The following is a 17,480-nucleotide window of genomic DNA, read 5'->3' as shown; positions in this document are numbered from 1 at the left end:
ACTAAATTAGCATTATTGTGACTACAAGTGCACATCAAATGGTGGGAATCCAGTAAGGAGTAACTGACCCAAGTCCTCAAAGCCCATCAAATGCACCATTTCTGCTGTCCAGTATGCACAGGCTCTAATTTTCCTTGAAATTTTCTTTCATGGGATGTGCTGCTGGCTTGCCACAATTTATTGACTGCCCCTAATTATCGTTGAGAAAGTCGTGGTGAGCTGCTGTTCCATCTCTGTATTGTAGACTACATATTTCTGGAGCCCTCTGAACAGGGATCATTGAAATGCTGCAGGTGCACTCAAAACCCTGTAAGAATCCTCCTTGCCAACAGAGATAACCCATGACAGCACAGCCCTTTAAGCCCCTCATTTCCTTACCACAGAATACTCATGAAACTAGGCTCTTCCCCCTTCAATCTCTTTCCTTCTTTGGATCCAGTTTCCACTTCTCCATGCTCTGATGCCGCATCACAGGCCCCTCACCACTAATACATTCTTGTCAGTTGAGCCTCTGTATAAGCAGCAACACTCATGCTCCCCTCCCTTATACAAAAGTAAATCATGGAGGTCAGATTCAACAGCACAAAGTAGACTTGCAGGCTCATTTAAACAAACATTAATCAGAACCCACAGTATTCTCATACACTACCAACTTTAAGATAGAAATTAATTTCTTAATTTTATACTAATGACATTTAGGTAATAATCGCAAGTAGAAGTTCACCACAGGTCAGTGAGAAACTCAACACAAACATGCGAACTTAATCCCTGCATCTCAAACCACAAGGAAATTAAAATCCACCCTTACAATGAATCCACCAGGATTGTTCCTTTCATCATTTTGAAATGCTCCTATCAATCCACCTCTACCTGGTTAACCCAGATTTTCCTTCTTGGTAGTTGTGTGAAGTGTTTTGCTTCTAACACAATAATAAAGCCACAAAGAAACAATAAATCATTATCATTTTTAATAAACAGTATGTAACAAATCAGTACACAGGAACTATTAAAAGAATTTTGCTTGGAAATTTGCATTACAAAATTTCAGAGCTTTGTCATTTAAAGGGCAGAGATATTATAAATAGGTAGTTGCTAAACTGCAACTCAATTGATTTTTATATATAAAAAAGAATTATCTATCAAAAAAATTGTCTCAAATTCTTCAGGCGTACAAACCATGAATAAAATCGTTTGGCTGCTCAACAAAGTGGGTCTCTCTGCAGTTCTTGGAGACATTTTGTTACATCAATCAGCTCAGTTAATCCATTGCAAAGTTACCAGCACATCCAATTTTAAATTGCAAAATTCCTAACACAGGGACATGGACCCATACACATAAAACATGTCATTATGCTCCACATCTGGTTTCAACTGCATTTTGTGGCAGTACACATTCAAAAAAAATTGGTGAAAATCTTTTCAATTAAATCTTAGAAAGAACTGCAACAAAATGCATTAAACAACAGATTCAATCGTCATTAAGAAATCCCTCTAATATTCTCATCAGCCAATCTGTTAACTTCAAAATGGTAAGGAAAACACTTAAGGATTGTACACTGTCCTTGGGCCGCACATTGAAAGTGTTCTCCAATGGTCGCTAAGAGTGTTATATGCATTTTCTATGGCCTATTAATTTGACCTGAAGGGTTCTTACAGAATGGTGTTAGCTCAGGCTCAATTGGAGCCTTTAAAATCAAGAAGCTGGACAGTATCAAGAGATCTTCCCTTTGAAACTTTCAGATATGGGGGAATAATTCTGTCTTGTTTACCAGCACCTGACAATAGTCCAGAAAGGAAAATTAAGCAGTCAGTTTCTGCAAGTAGTTACCCAATTAGACAATCTCTCTGGATGATAATATGTTCTCCCTGCACAGTGCACAAACCAATACTTTAGTCAGGCCCAAAGCAGAAAACAATCCTGTAGCATCCGGACAGTCGGTGAAACTCCCTTCTCAAGATGGAGTTCATCCAGAACTGGAGAATTGCAGTCTGAAGGAATGTTCACTTAGACAGTAGTGCTATGTTTCATTCTGTCTGGTCCAATCCGAATTACAAAAATATGAACACATTACATCAAGTCTATAAAAAGGAACCTTTTATACCAGAGTCATGGCTTGAACAATATCATATTAGTTTACAGCAGGAAAATAGTTTATTTTGAATGTATGACACGTGGAGGAAGATGGAAGACAAATTTCAAAAAGGTATTCCTCAACTGATGTAGACATGTAGAAAATGCTACAAATACAGAGGCTCTGAGACACGCTGGCAATCTTGCGTAGTCGATTCAACATGTTCAATTACACACACAGGAAATTAAATCTATGGAAAACTTGACCTACGTACAAAATGCCACAAACACTTCCAACCGCTTAACACTCAATGAAGTCAGCACTTAGCTGCTGGTATTGGCAAGTACAAACTAAACTCAGTTCATTGAGGAAAAAGGAATGAAGTCAATAATTGAAATGAGCAATGTCTTGACACACAAATTCATAAACAAACACAATAAAGTTATGGAGTCACAACATTGTCAGTGTGCAATAGTTCAGCTGCTATAAATGGGCACAGTTGCTTCATAACTTTTAAACAGCAACCCAAAATTATTCACATTATAAAGTTAGACTTAATGTCTCCAGGATCTGGGCAGACTATTCTCAGAAGTTGGTGACCATGGCTGGTCTCCTGCTCTTCTACCAAGGGAACTGCCAATGAGTTGTGTGCAATTACCAGTTTGCTTCATTCCAGGCCTGCACCTGAAGCAGTAAACAGCCAGAATTGCGGGTGCAAACATTCACAGTTTTTAAAAAATTCAAAGCAAAGTGTCCTTTTGCTCTATTCTTTATTTACAATAACTCATATTGCTTAAATCAAAACATTAAAAAATAAATTAGAAAAAAGTTCTCCAGCCAAGCTGGATGTTAGGAAGTCCTCTTTAAATCATCATGATTGCTATTGCTGAGATTGAGTCTGTGCTTTTCCAGCCAGAGCTCTGCCAGTTGTTGTGTGGAGCCATAAGTTGAGGCTTTGGAGGCCATGCACATCTTGTATTGTTTTGCTTTCAGATTTGGGTCACAATAAATTGGGTGGTAGATATGAACAATCCCAATTTCTTGACTCCTAAATGGCTTTAAACCAACTTCAATGAATTTGTTGAAGAGATCTACATCTTCCATACCCCAGCCCTGGATTGAGACATCAAAACCACCAGCCAGCAAAAGATCACTTTTGTAAACACAAGTGATCCCAAACCCATAGTTTCTCCAGAATCCGCTCTGTATTGTGAAGGCATAATTGTCATTGGGAACTTTCCCTGCATGTACAATCTTTGGGTCATATTGGGTAAAGATAATTGGAAAGTATGCCCCTTTCCCTGGCAAAGCATTATCCCTGCAACGCTGCAGAAAATCTACTGTAAAAATCAAGTCAACATCACAAAACAAGAGTAGGGAATCATTGCTAAATTGAGCAGCTCCAAGTTGAAGAGCAAGAGCCCTAGAAAACTCACTGGCGACAGGGAAAAGCTGGACCTCTGCTTTGGGGTATTTTACCTGGTAGTCTTGCAACAGTTCGACTTGTTTAGTTTTATCTGGATTTGAATCAGAGTTGAATAACAAAATAACTAGTTTGACATTCTGATTTGAAACCAGACAAGTTCTTTCGAAGTTTTCCATGAACCTTGCGAAAATTTCAAACCGCCCAGACAGCGGGACCAAAATGTTGATTTTCTTGTCTTTGGGCTCCTTGGTCCCAAGTTTAGTGGCTCCCAGTTGGAAAGGGGAAAATATTTTGAGGGGGTTTGAGAAGAAGGACAGAGATCGTGAGTTACTGTTAATTGTATCGGCCAAAACTTTTGCATCAATTTCTTCATGTTCAGCAAACTGGATTTTGCTGAAAGTTTGCTGCAAGTAAGCATGTCTCCTCACGGGGACAGTCATCTTTTTGCCCTTGTGTTTTTTATAGAGAAGTAGTAGGTCAAGTACATATTCTGCTCCATACATAGGGTTAACCCTTCGATAACCATACTGAATTTCTTTGAAGTCAATGATTCGACCTCTGCTCTTGGCATTTGCATTGATCATCTCCATCACCTGCATGATAATGTCATCTAAAGCTTCTTTCTGAGCTGAATCCATCCCTCTCCTTGGAGGCTGCCCATCAAAAGCTGAATAAAGATACTTCCCTGTAAGGAACTCCCACTCCAATACCTCTTCCCTGTGTTGAGGCTGGAACCGCATGAATGAAGGGGGTATTCCCAACTGAAGGTCATCTTTGTGAAGTTTGGAGTTGCTATATCGGCCCATCAGCACAATCTCCCGATGAAGCTGGATTGTGCGATAACGAAGCTCCATAATTTTGCGGCTCAACATGTAGCTATGTAGCCGGTACTGATATTCAGGACTCTTGTTGGGGTGTAGAGTGATTGCCCGCTGGATTTTGCTGTTATGTAGGTCTTGGATATAGCCTTTTTTATTTTGTTCATAATTTTCGTAAAACAACTGCTGCATCTGCACAAGTAAAGAGGAAAAAATATTCAACACAAGTACACATGTGGACTTCATATGATGTGCTTCCTCTGTTTCCTTTAAACACTGTCTTACTTTTCACTAATTTTAATTGAAATGCATTTTGAAGTGAGAAAAGAACCATTCTAAAGCCAAAGATTGCTGAAGGAATGCTGCATGTTTCAAAAGGGACCTGACACTCATTAGGGATATTGCCCAACAGGAACCACCTATATTTTTGTGATCAGAGATAATAGGAACTGCAGATGCTGGAGAATCCGAGATAAGAAAGTGTGGAGATGGATGAACACAGCAGGCCAAGCAGCATCAAAGGAGCACCCTTCATCAGAAAAGGGTCTAGGCCTGAAACGTCAGCTTTTGTGCTTCTAAGATGCTGCTTGGCCTGCTGTGTTCATCCAGCTCCACACCTTGTTACCCTCTATATATTGATGGTGCAGGATTCAGCAATGGAATCAGCAATGGAAATGTGACTGACTGTCAAAGGAATGGTTGTTTAGATTTTTTTCTGGTTGGAGAGGTCATTACATGTGTAGTGCAAAAATTACTTGCTACTTATCAGTCCAAATTTGAATGTTCCATTGCAGTCACTGATTGCCTCGGCATTGAGGGACTTGCAGATGGAATTTAAAACTGTGGAATCATCAGTAAGACATTACTGCATAGAACTGGGTTCTTGTTTTTCACAGCTATTGTGCCTTTCTCAGGACCAGAAGTTCCAGTTTCATGTCCCACCTGCCCTGAAGGTGTTTCACAGCATATACAATCGCCTTATTGCTTTGGCTACTCCAAGGAAATCTTGGGATTGAAATGGCTGGTCTCCAATAATCACAATTATCTTCCTTACCATTCAGTAAATCTCTAGTATGATAGAAGGCTAGTTTATGCTACCTTCAATGTTCTGGGGACCTGGGTTCAAATCCTGCCATGGCAGATGGCGGCATCTGAATTCAAGAAATATCTGGAATTAAGAACCTAAAGATAACTGAAATCACTGCTGACCCAAAGAAAAAGCCATTCGGTTAATAACGTCCCTCAGGGAAAGGAAATGGTCATCCTCACTTGGTCTGGTCAACTCAAACTGGTTGACTCTTAACTGCCTCTGTCATGGTCCATCAAGCCATTCAGTTGTATCAATCACTATGAAGTCTTAAAGAAGTGAATCAGATAGACCACCTGAAATCTACTTCGGTACTGGAAACAACTGTAAAGTAGCCCTGTCAACCCTGAAACACCCTCCTTAACATCTGGGGGCCTGTGCCAAAATTGGGAGAACTGTCTCAAACTGGTAAAGCGGACAGACATTATAAAACAAAGAACTGCAGATGCCGGCAATCTGAAACAAACAGAAATTGCTGGAGAAAACGTTAGCTGTTTTCTTGCCACATATGCTGCCAGACCTACTGCATTTCACCAACATTTTGGTTTTTCGTTAATAGTCTGAAATAGTCACTCTCATGGAATCATACCTTACAGAATGTCTCAGGCACCACCATCACCATTTTGTCCTCCTGGCAGGACAGATCTACCAGTACAGATGGGAAGGAACTGCCTTGGGGTGTCTTCAGCGTTGCTTCTGGAAGCAATGAAGTCTCATGGCATCAGATTAAACATTGGCACGGAAACCTCCCGATGATTACCACAGACTGTCCTCCCTCAGCTGACGAATCACTGCTCCTCCATGTTGAATAGCATTTGGAGGAAGCACCAAGTGTAGAAAGGGGGCAGAATATAAGCTAGGTAAGGGATTTCAAATGTTCACAACCAAGAGTGGCTTGGCAGCAACAATAGCTGGTCAGGTCCTAAAGTTTGCCTAGGTTTGCAGCAAGTGGTGAAGGAACCAGTGGAAGTGTAAAACATACTTGACATCATCCTCACGAGTCTGCCTGTTAACACATGCAGCTGTCATGCTAATTGGGAACAGACTACAAACAAATCCAGCAACTCAAGACTGGGTGTTGTGAGCAATTAAAAGTAGCAGAATGATATTCCAATGCAATCTGCAACTCAGAGCCCAGTATATCCCCAACTCTACCATAACCTTCAAGCCAGGAGATCAACCCTGTTCCAATGCAGAGTACAGCAGGGGCGCCAGTGGCTGCATGAGGCATACCTATAAATTTGGTACCAACCTGGTGAAGCTACTGAACAAGATGGTCCTACTCAGCATTGTATAGTGGGCATCTATGATGATGGGGACAAAATTTAGCCAATTCGATGCACTCCACGTATTATCAGGAAGCGGTTGGAGGCATAGGATACTGCAACGGCTGTAGACCTGACAACGTTCAACACAGTACTGAAGATTTGTGCTCCAGAACTTGCTCTACCTTTGGCCAAGTCGTTCCAGTACAACTACAACACTGGCATCTATACAACAATGTGGAAAATTGTCCAGATGTGTCCTGTACACAAATGCAGGACAAATCCAACCCAGTCAATTACCACCCTATCAGTCTACTCTTGATCATCAGTAAAGTGATGGAAGGTGTCAGTAACAGCGCTATCAAGCAGGTGCTGCTTAGCAATAACCTGCTCATTGACGCCTAGTTTGGGTTCCAACAGGGCCACCCAGTTCCTGACCTCATTACAGTCTTAGTTCAAACATGGTCAAAGAGAGCCAAATTCCAGAAGTCAGAACCAACAGTTCTTGACATCAAGCCCACATGTGAGCAAGTGTGGCATCAAGGAACCCTAGAAAAACTGTATCAATGGTAATCAGGGGCAAACACTCGTTGGTTGAAGTCATACCTGTCACAAAGGAAGATAGTGGTGGATGTTGGAGCTGAGTCATCTCATCATCCTCAGGGTAGTGTCATAGGGCCAACCATTTTTGGTTGCTTCAATGACCTTCCTTCCTTTATTAGGTCAGAAGTGTGGATGCTCATTGATGATTACACAATGTTCATGACTCCTCAGATACTGACGTAGTTCATGTTCAAATGCAACATGACAATCTCTAGGCTTGGGCTGAATAGTGGCCAAGTAAACTTTATGCCACACACATGCCAGACAGTAACCATCTCCAATAAGATGGAATATGTAACCACTGTCCTTCGACATTTAAGGATGAATCCCCTATCCACACCCCATGGATTACCAGTGACTAGAAACTGAACTGGACTTACTACATGCATAGTGCCTACAAGCGAGTGGGTCAGAGGCTAGGAATACTGCAGCAAGTTACTCACCTCCTGATTCCCTAAAGTTTGTCCAAGGCACAAGTCTGGAGCATGATGGAATACTTCCCGTTCACCTGGATGACTGGTGCCATATCCATAAGCATCCATTCCATCCACCAGTAATGCTCAGTAGCAGCAACACGTATTGCAGAAATTCACCTAAATCCTTAGACATCATTTTTCAAACCCGCAAGCACTTCCATCTGAAAGGACAAGGGCAGCAGATACATGGGAACACCATGACCTGCAAGTTCTCCTCCAAGCCACTCACCATACTGATTTTTTCCTGACCTTTTGCTGAGTCAAAAGCCCGGAATTCCCTCCCTAATGGTACTTTGGGTCAACTCATTGCAGGTGGACTGCAACAGCTCACCATCACCTCAAGGGCAACTACATACAAATAACAAACACTGGCCTGCCAGAAACGTTCATATTCCACAACTGAATTAAAATAAACAAATCCGGGACTCGGATTTAAAAGGGAGGCTGATAAATTTTGGTTAGTCTGTTATGATACCTTAAAGAGGTCAGAGCACTTTATTCTTCCATGCAATTGACTTAATGTTCTTTGTTAAAGATTGTTTGCAGCCTATGTGCATATGATTCAGCAATTAACCACCACGGTGGTTAGCACTGCACCCTCACAGCGCCAGGGACCCGGGTTTGATTCCAGCCTTGGACGACTGTCTGTGTGGAGTTTGCACATTCTCCCCATGTCTGCGTGGGTTTCCTCTGGGTGCTCCGGTTTCCTCCCACAGTCCAAAGATGTACAGGCTGGGTGGATTGGCCATGCTAAATTGCCCATAGTGTTCAGGGCTGTGTGGGTTATAGTGGGATGGGTCTGGGTGGGATGCTCCAAGGAGCAGTGTGGGCCTGTTGGGCCAAAGGGCCCGTTTCCACACTGTAGGGAATCTAATCTAATCACAGTACTCAACTGCAAAATTTAAACACATGATCTATCAAGCTAGGTTTTATTCTGGGATTGTAACACCAAGCAAAGTATCGAGTCCAATTAATTTCGCTTGGAATTTTGATACTAATCAGTGAAATGTTGCCCTTTTGTTGAGAAACCAATCTCACCTCTGTATTCAAGTATATGGCTGAACCAAAGCTGCAATTAAATCTGGAATCAAGTAGCTCTGCTAGAAACCAAACTGAATATCAGTGAACAGGCTATTTGCAGGCACAGTTTTTCTAGCAGTGACAATGAAAGCAGACTTATAGGATGATGACTAACCAGACAGAAGCTGACCTTTCTGTTGACAGATCAGGATTCAGCAATTTGTGGTAAATGTTAAATCAGCTCGACTAGAGATTAGCTAGTTCTGGAGCACGAAACTTCAGATTAGATTAGACTAGATTCCCTACAGTGTGGAAACAGGCCCTTCAGCCCAACAAGCCCACACCGTCCCTTGATATATCCCACCCCGTCCCTTGATATATCCCACCCAGGCCCATCCCCCATAACCCTCACACCCTTGAATAAGACAGGCAATTTAGCATGGCCAATCCACCTGGCCTGCCCATCTTTGGACTGTGGGAGGAAACCGGAGCACCCGGAGAAAACCCACGCAGACACGGGGAGAATGTGCAAACTCCACACAGACAGTCACCCGAGGCTGGAATCGAACCCAGGTCCCTGGTGCTGTGAGGCTGCAGTGCTAACCACTGAGCCACTGTGCCGCCCCAGTTGTAAAGAATGTGAATGGAATGCTTGCTTTTATTGGTCAGGAAACTGAGTACTAGAGTAGAGATGTCATGTCACACCATAGGTCTGGTGTGTTTTCTTTGCAGTCTCTTCAGCCTGTGAATGACTACCCAATCTAATATTTATTTCTCCTCGAACAGTCAAGCTTTTGTATTTGCGAGGGTGTCCATAGTTCAAAAAATTTATGAAGAATTCAGTTTGATTACTTGCCAATGGTGTGATCTTCTAGTAACCCCAAAATTTCCCTTCATTTGTATGGTTGCCAGTATATCTGTAGAAATTCTTGGTACTTTTTTTTCCCCTGCTTAGGGATTCTGTTTTGCTCTCCTGATTTGTTTTGCTTCCCTGTTGTTTCATTTTCACTGTACTGTTGATGGGGCAGTCTCCTTACTTTCCTTTTTCCTCACATTCATTGTTTGGCTTCTATCACTTTCCCTCCTCCCCAAGTATCCTGTTTGTGTTCTTTGTGTGATATTCCTGACTGCATTGGCATTTTTCTTCTGCTCTAACACTACTGTCCAGTGAGTTTCCCTTGTTCATTAATCCTACACGTACATCAGTGCAAGTTGGCATTATCTTGAGCTTTCCACATGAACCAAAGCCCTGGTTAGACCACCATCTGGAGTACAATGTTCATTTCCAGCACCACATGGACAATGTAACTATCATGGGAAAGAGTGCAATGCAGATTTGCCAACAGATTGTTAGTAGGGGCACTACTTCAAAATTAGAATTTCAGCTGCCTGGGCCATAACATTCAGCATTCCCTCCTTTTTAAAAATTGTTTCTCTTTTTAAATATTTCTATAAAGTTCTTTGTTTAAGCAAGCTATTGGTCATCATTTCTGATCCACCTGTTAACCATCTGGAATGTTTTGATGCATTGAATGCTGATATAGACTCGGATGCTTACAGCATAGGTGGCCACTTTACCCATCTGTTGGGTCCTTGCTAGTCAATAAAGACTAGACTTCACTGATCTAATTTTTCAGCTTTTGGCCCATCGTCCTAGAGGCTGTGATAACAAGGGAGTGTCTAAATACAATTTAGATGTTACAAGAGTTTCTGACTCATCCAGCTTTTTAGGTAATGAGTTCCAAGCACCCACCACCCTCTGGAAATAACATTCTCCTCGTTCTGTCCCCTTCAATCTGTACCCCATGGTTATCAACCCCTCTGAGTGGAAAAGATGCCTTCCTACCCAGCCGCGTTATGCTGTCATAGTCTTATACATTTCTCTTAGGTCTTGGTTTCCTCTGGAGCAACAAAGGATGCAATCCCAACATATCCACTCCCTTCTCTGAGATCTAGCCACCCAATCCAGACAGCATCGTGGTAAATCCACTTTGCACCCTCCCTCATGCAGTCATAATTTTTTTCCTTTTAATGTGGTGACCAGAACTGCATGCAGTACTCCAGTAGTGGCCTAATCAGTGTTTTACGCAGTTCCAATGTAACATCCATGCTGTTGTATTCTGTGCTTCAGCTAATAAAGGCCAGTATCCCAAATGCCATCCCAACATCCTTATCTACCCACCCTTTCAGCTGGGCAGCAGCAGTTCAAGAACACAGCTTACCACTTAAGAATATTTGGGATGTGTAGTAAATTTCTGCCTTGTGGCATCCATACACAAAGAACAAGTATGTTATTAAGTCTGTATATGCAACATGCGAGTAATCTGCTTGATTAAATTCACTGCCAGGAAAAATTCTCATATTTAGGTGATCTTCATTTGTTCCCCATTTTAATATACTTTCACTAAGCTTGTGTCCTTTCTACAGCTTGTTTGTTGGTATATATATTTTTTCACAGGTTAAGCTCATGACAACATTACAATGCACTCAATGTCAGGACCCATAAGCAAAATAAGATTGCATCTCACTAGCCACTAGATAAGTTAACGTTCTTTTGCCATAAGAAACAAAACTCCCTTTCTTGTTGTTAGGATATCTATGGCGTCAGTTTAAAGGCTGGAGAACTGGACTTCGTTGTTGAGAATTCTTCCAATTATAAAGAGCACAGTCTTCCCAGCTGAAGGTCAGCTTTGAACAACTTGGTTGGCTGTCAGAACCAGAGGTTTTTTTTTAAATGAATGTGGTGGAAATGATAAAAGCCAAAGGAACTGCGGATGCTGTGAATCAGGAACAAAACCAAAGTTGCTGGAAAAGCTCAGCAGGTCTGGCAGCTTCTGAGAAGAGAAAATCAAGAGTTAACGTTTTGGGTCCGGTCAGCATCCGCAGTTCTTTCGGTTTGAATTTAGAAGGTTTTAGTTAATTAACGTGTATATATAATTCCCTGAATTCCTTTCAAGTCACGGTCCTGAGAGAACTAAAGGTTTTATCAGTGTAAGCAAGAGGTGACATTTAAGGTCAGATGATGCATGTCAAGTGTGATGCCTTGTTTGGAATCTGTTTTAAGTTTTAGTTTGGAGAAGCTGCTAATTCTGATTTGTCACACTAACTGAAAGCATCTCATTGCAGACGCTAGTACACTAATGACATAATTATCAGAGATGAATCCTCTGACAATAGGAATAACATCCATTAGAAATGGAGACAGGAATTTTAATGGAAATGTTTACAAGGGATACAATGACTTCAACTGTAAACTGTTGTTTTAAACTTCAGTTACACCTCGGACTGATTTAAGGAAGCTTCACCTGAGTGTAACGAATGGGTGGCGTTATTCCATGTTAAATATATTCTATCTTCTTCATTAATACTTAGCCAAGAGTAAAATGTAAGTGTTAACCTTTATCCAGCAGAACCTGTAATGTTTGTAAGCAACTGGCATTGGTGAAAATGGAGCATCTGTATGGTTCAAACCCTAGTCAAGTTGTTAGATGGAATACTCCAGTTGTGAGGTCATGTAAGCAGATACTAGGACTGTTGGCCTGAGCAGGGGCAGTCACTTTATGCAAGGTTGATATTGTCTAGCTGCTCAGCTAAGCACATGCTAGATTTATACCTTTAGTGATCAAAGGCTACCATAATCAAACGGTTAAGAGCCATGGAATAACCACTTTAAAAGTAAACCCTTGATAAATTTTGGCAGCATTCTATAGCAATCTATGCGAGCCTAACTCTGCAGCAACAATCAAGAGCGTTTAAATTATAATTTTGATCTGCCACTTTCTGGTTAAGACAGTGAGGGAAGAGCAAGTCTTGCCACTCAATGCCCATCTCTGACGAGGTTACAGAATGGGACCCAGAACTTTAACTTTGGCAGTAGTGCTTATGGGCATGTCTACAAAACCACAAAGAGTGGGTATTGCATTAGAAAGGGAATGATGGTGATAAGGTGCCTGCGTGGGTTTCCTCCGGGTGCTCCAGTTTCCTCGCACAGTCCAAAGATGTGCAGGTTAGGTGGATTGGTCATGCTAAACTGCCTATAGTATTCAGGGATATGCGGGTTATAGAGGGATGGGTCTGGGTGGGATGCTTCAAGTGGCGGTGTGCACTTGTTGGGCTGAAGGGCCTGTTGCCACACTGTTAAGGAATCTTAAAACAAAAAATCTATCTACCTACATAGTCACTTTCAGAGAGCTGCAGACTTGGCCTCCAAGATCTTTCCGTACATCAATGCTGTTCAGAGTCCTGCTTTATACATTTCCTTAAACTTTGATCTCCAATCAGAAAAAACATTCTTCCACTAATGCTCTCTGTCTTCTATGGCCAAGCCAATTCTGGATACAAGCAGCCAAGTCACCATGGATCCCATGCATCTTAATCTTCTGGATGAGCCTACCATGAGCAACTTGTCAAAAGCCTTATTAAAATCCATGTAAACAATATCCTCTGCTCTATCCTCATCAATCACCTTCACCTCCTCCAAAAAATTCAATCAAGTTAATAAGACATGACCTGCCCTGCACAAAAACCATGCTATTGTCCCTAATTAGGCCATGCTTTCCCAAATGTACATAAATCCTGTCCCTGAGAATTCTCTCCAATTGTTTCCCCAACCACTGACGTGAGACTAACTGGTCTGTAGTTTCCTGGATTATCCCTATTTCCCTTCTCGAACAAGATGGGAGATGTTGGAACAGAGAGAGTAGAGACAGAGATTCAGATACCTCTCATATAGTCTTTCAATTTTAGAGAAAAATAGACAGCTGCTATACAGCAGCAAGTTTCTCCAATCAGAGCTTCTAGCTTTCTGCTGCTAAATGAAATTCTAGCCTATTAATTCAATGTGTTAGGTCAAACCACATTTACAAATGCATTCAATATGATTGCTATAGCTCACGAGTTCAGGATCGCATAGAGATTTTCATTTTAAACTAAGGAGCCAAAAATTAAGGACTTGCACAGGATCAAACTTTTATCGAGAATTAGGCACCTCAAATCCTGATTTTACACAATTGTTAACTTTTACCTGCCACCCCCACCGCCCCACCAAAAAGGTATGATCACAAAGTCAAAGTCAAGTTGATCACAAAGTATCAACCGGTTCCCCTGTAGTTCCTCAGTGTAGGATTTGACACTGATCAAGTAGATTTCACTCCTACTGAATGGGCATTATGAAAGGCAACAGCTTTGTCGGCATGAATACATATCACAACAACACAGCAGTGCAGCCAGACAATTAATACCACTATCATGGAGCTGTCAAACCATGACAGAGACCCTAGTTTCAGCTAGATCTCGGTCTGTTCATTTGTTGCACTATGCTGGAGATAGATACATTGGTGCAGAATCTCCATGTTTTATACTCTACGCGGGCTTGAAAATGATCACAAACTCTCAGCGAGAGCGGCAAGAGTGGATGACGCTGAGAAAGCAAGTACTTAAAGAAGAAGATAACAAAGTGTGGAGCTGGATGAACACAGCAGGCCAAGCAGCATCTCAGGAGCACAAAAACTGACGTTTCAGGCCTAGACCCTTCATCAGAGAGGGGGATGGGGAGAGGGTTCTGAAATAAATAGGGAGAGAGGGGGAGGCGAACCGAAGATGGATAGAGGAGAAGATAGGTGGAGAGGAGAGTATAGGTGGGGAGGGGATAGGTCAGTCCAGGAGGACGGACAGGAGGTGGGATGAGGTTGGTAGGTGGGAAATGGAGGTGTGTCTTGAGGTGGGAGGAGGGGATAGGTGAGAGGAAGAACAGGTTAGGGAGGCGGGGACGAGAAGGGCTGGTTTTGGGATGCAGTTGGGGGCGGGGTGAGCTTGGCTGGTTTTGGGATGCAGTGGGGGAGATTTTGAAGCTTGTGAAGTCCACATTGATACCATTGGGCTGCAGAGTTCCCAAGCAGAACATGAGTTGCTGTTCGTGCAACCTTTGGGTGGCATCATTGTGGCACTGCAGGAGGACATGTCGTCTAAGGAATGGGAGGGGGAGTTAAAATGGTTCACGACTGGGAGGGGCAGTTGTTTATTGCAAACCGACCACAGGTGTTCTGCAAAGCGGTCTCCAAGCCTCCGCTTGGTTTCCCCAATGTCGAGGAAGCCACACCGGGTACAGTGGATACAGTATACATTGGCAGATGTGCAGGTGAACATTTGCTTAATATGGAAAGCCATCTTGGGGCCTGGGATAGGGGTGAGGGGGGTGAGGGGGGTGGTGTGGGGGCAAGTGTAGCACTTCCTGCGGTTGCAGGGGAAGGTCCCGGGTGTGGTGGGGTTGGAGGGGAATGTGGAGCAGACAAGGGAGTCATGGAGAGAGTGGTCTCTCCGGAAGGCAGACTAGGGTGGGGATGGAAAAATGTCTTGGGTGGTGGGGTCGGATTGTAGACGGCGGAAGTGTCGGAGGATGATGCATTGTATCCGAAGGTTGGTTGGGTGGTATGTGAGGACGAGGGGGATTCTCTTAGGGCGGTTATTGCGGGGCCGGGGTGTGAGGGATGTGTTGCAGGAAATGTGGGAGACACGGTCAAGGGTGTTCTCGACCACTGCGGGGGGGAATTTGCGGTCCTTGAAGAACACGGACATCTGGGATGTGCGGGAGTGGAATGGCTCATCCTGGGAGCAGATGCAGCGGAGGTGAAGGAATTGGGAATAGGGGGATGGAATTTTTGCAGGGGGGTGGGTGGGAGGATGTGTATTCTAGGTAGCTGTGGGAGTCGGTGGGTTTGAAGTGGACATCAGTTTCTAGCTGATTGCCTGAGATGGAAAAAGAGGGGCCCAGGAAGGTGACGGATGTGTTGGAACTGGCCCAGGTGAACTTGAGGTTGGGATGGAAGGTGTTGGTAAAGTGGATAAACTGTTTGAGCTCCTGTTGGGAGCACGAAGTGGCGCAGATACAGCTGGGAGGTTTGATAGCAGACGTTTCGTTCCATTACTAGGTGACATGCTCAGTGCTGTGGAGCTTCCTGTGAAGCGCTGTTGTCTTGTGCTGATTCAAATTTATATGATCAGACCATATAAATCAGACCAGTGCAGAGGATGTGACTTAGTAAGGGGACAAAATGTCTATCAAATCTCCCAGCTCGGTGAACACACCACCATCTACAACCATAGTAATAAAAATCATATCAACAAAATGACATTTTATAACAATGAATTCAGTGCTACCACCCACTCTCTAATAATCCCTTCCCTGAAGGCAATAGCCATTTAGACAGTTTGATTAATGCAATAGACTGCTAGCAGATTTCAACCCTTTGTGGAATCACCTCTCAAAAGGGGGAACTGGAGATCAAGAAACAGCGATTGGAGAGAACCTTTAGCATGCCCAATTAGATCCCTTCTCAAAGAGAGAAGGCAGAAGTGTTTAAGCAGCAACTAAAGGGTTAAGACACTAAACTTCTTCATCCTAAACACGTCTGTGTATTAGGACCATGAGCAACATCAGACAACAGAACAATGTTGAGACACCCATGTGAATCTATATTTTTCCAAGCTATTTTACAAAGCTTTTGTGTTACAATAACCTAACCTTTGACCTATCAAGAGTAAAGCTAGAAGCATTATGCATTTAGCAAGGAATGTCCTATTTAGTACTGCCTCTGGGATGAGCAGAAATCCAATTGGATTCGTCAAGAACATCTGGCAGCAAATGGAAATATGGAAGAAGAGCCAGAGAAAGGAATACCAGCAATCTCAGGGACCACTTCCACTTGGCAAATGTGTGATCAGAGATCAGTTCTAGAATCACGCTCATCAGCCACACAAAACCCACAGAACCCTTGACCAATGATACAGAATTTCTTCAGCAATCATACCCATTGGTGATAGCTTGCTGAGATTTAACGAGACTTGAAGCATCTAAATGGTGATACATATAACTATGGTAAAAGGAGAGCTTGCACACCCGGGGATTAATATTTTTTAAAAAGTGGATAGCTGCACAAATCAGGTTAGTTTCAAACAATCTGACAGGTTGGCACAACATAGAGGCCCGAAGGGCCTGTACTGTGCTGTAATGTTCTATGTTCTAATCCGTTTACTCTCCATTCGCTCCTTCATACACTGTGAGACAAGGCATGAAATACATTTCACCACCTCATGGGCTGGCCATTAAGGTTAGAAAATGATTTTCAGCATGGAACTATAGAGCAACACAGCCAGTTCAAACAGTACTTGGATATTTTTAGTCAACTTGTTCAGATGAGTCCTTCATACTATTGCCATGGGGCTGTTATTAGTGATTCCCAGTTACAGCAAGTTTCAATTTGTTTATTGGTTGCATGGTGCTGAAGGTAGACCCGTTGGGGTGTAATGTCAGTGATTAAAATCACAGACTGAAAATAAGCACCTCAGAGAAAGTACACAACATCGGTTCAGCTCTATTTAAAGTTTGATTACAATGTGCCATCCAAAAAAAGGTGTCAGGTGAAAGCTAACTTATCAAACAAGCACCAACTTAATCAAAAGATCAGCGTTAGAATATTGTCTGGAACAAAATTCAAAGTCATAAATTTTTTAAAAAATTCTCCTGTAGTATGTGGGCCTCACTGACTGGCCAGTATTTATTGCTCAACTAGCTAAAAATCAAGAAAGTGGTGACGGTGGTGATTTGATTTATTGAACCACTGCAGTCCATGTGCTGTCATCAAACCTACAATGTGTTAGGGAAGGAATTCCAGGATGTTGACCCAACGAAGTGAAGGCAAAATAATATATTTCTGAG

The 17,480-nt window shown here is 42.6% G+C and overlaps 1 protein-coding gene across 1 annotated transcript in view; it reads right to left on the bottom strand.

Moving 5' to 3' along the window:
• Positions 1–1,001: 1,001 nt before the first annotated feature.
• chsy1 (chondroitin sulfate synthase 1) overlaps positions 1,002–17,480 on the bottom strand; it is a 37,741-nt gene continuing 21,262 nt past the window's right edge. Inside the window, 1 exon segment of the mRNA XM_048563009.2 lies at positions 1,002–4,508. Within this exon segment, the coding sequence (XP_048418966.2) occupies positions 2,922–4,508 (1,587 nt within the window). The 3' untranslated portion in view covers positions 1,002–2,921.

The sequence above is a fragment of the Stegostoma tigrinum genome, chromosome 33 (genome assembly GCF_030684315.1).
Source record: "Stegostoma tigrinum isolate sSteTig4 chromosome 33, sSteTig4.hap1, whole genome shotgun sequence".
Lineage (NCBI taxonomy): Eukaryota > Metazoa > Chordata > Chondrichthyes > Orectolobiformes > Stegostomatidae > Stegostoma > Stegostoma tigrinum.
This window is presented reverse-complemented; position numbering and strand designations above follow the sequence as displayed.